The sequence below is a fragment of the Verticillium alfalfae genome, genomic scaffold (assembly GCF_000150825.1).
Source record: "Verticillium alfalfae VaMs.102 supercont1.4 genomic scaffold, whole genome shotgun sequence".
Classification (NCBI taxonomy): domain Eukaryota; kingdom Fungi; phylum Ascomycota; class Sordariomycetes; order Glomerellales; family Plectosphaerellaceae; genus Verticillium; species Verticillium alfalfae.
The window spans coordinates 702,366-703,463 of record NW_003315035.1 but is presented as its reverse complement, the minus strand read 5'-3'; the positions used below and the strand labels follow the sequence as shown (position 1 = coordinate 703,463).

At 61.0% G+C, this 1,098-nt stretch overlaps 1 protein-coding gene across 1 annotated transcript; it reads left to right on the top strand.

Moving 5' to 3' along the window:
- Positions 1–4: 4 nt before the first annotated feature.
- On the top strand, positions 5–1,011 carry VDBG_03633 (conserved hypothetical protein; the record flags this gene model as incomplete). Its single annotated transcript, XM_003005634.1, has 2 exons — positions 5–38; positions 122–1,011. 2 exons carry the CDS (start codon positions 5–7, stop codon positions 1,009–1,011), a joined length of 924 nt encoding a protein of 307 aa, XP_003005680.1.
- Between the last annotated feature and the right edge of the window lie 87 nt (positions 1,012–1,098).

The following is a 1,098-nucleotide window of genomic DNA, read 5'->3' as shown; positions in this document are numbered from 1 at the left end:
CCGGATGACCTCACGACATTTTAGCCAAGAGGGGGTATGTATGCCTTCACCCAGCTCTATCGTCCTTGCCGTTACACACACACACACACACACACACACACACTCACACTCACACATACAGACACCAGAAAATCGGCATCCATCGTGAGGAGGTCCATCATCGAGAAATCGACTCTTCATTCGGCTGCCACATTGCCAATCGTCGTCGAACAGCATGAGGGCCTACAGAAGCACCCTCCCAGCTCTGCGAGCAGCAGGGAGACCAGTCACACGGAAACCGCAAACAGGGGCTCGTCACGCCAGCAACCGCTCTCGCCCCAATCCTCAGGACGGAGGCGGCGGGAAGAGACTGGCTGGATTCCTGGCCATCTTTGCTCTGGGCGCCGGCGCTGGTGCCGCCTACTACTATCCCGTCCTGTTCCCCGGCACCGACGCCGAAGCAGTCAAGCCTGTCATCCCAAGGCGCAGATCAAGTTTGAGAAGGAGCGACAGCAGGCTACCTCCAAGGAGCACAACCGGGACATCATCAGCTCGCAGCACGCGCAGGTTCGCCAAAGCTGGGAGAACCCCGGCGTGTATGCGTGGGGCTCCAACGCGGGCAAGGTCGTCGACCAGCAGTCGAAGGAGACCTACGTCAAGCTCCCCAGGAGGATCCCTTACTTTGACGGAAAGCTTCTGCGGGACGTCAAGCTGACGCAAAACTTTGGCGTCGCCGTCACCGAGGAGGGCAACCTCGTGCAATGGGGCCTCGGCTTCTCCCAAGTCGACCCCAGCCCCGCGGAGACGCTCAAAGGCAAGAACCTCACCAAGATCGCTGTCTCGGACGATCGAATCCTCGCTCTGGCCTCCAATGGCGCAGTCTATGCCGTGCCGGCCTCGCTCGGCGACCAAGATACGGCTGAGAAGGCGCAAGCCCGGGCGCAGCAGTCGTCGTCCTCCTCGTCCTCCTGGTTTCCTTTTTGGGAGCTCGGGCGCAAGCGTTTCTCGAGCCCAGCACCATTCGAACCCTGACACCGAGCGGCCTCGCCCGTGGCGAGAAGGTCGTTGACATCAGCAGCGGTCTGCAGCACGGTCTGCTCCTGACCTCCAAGGGCAGGG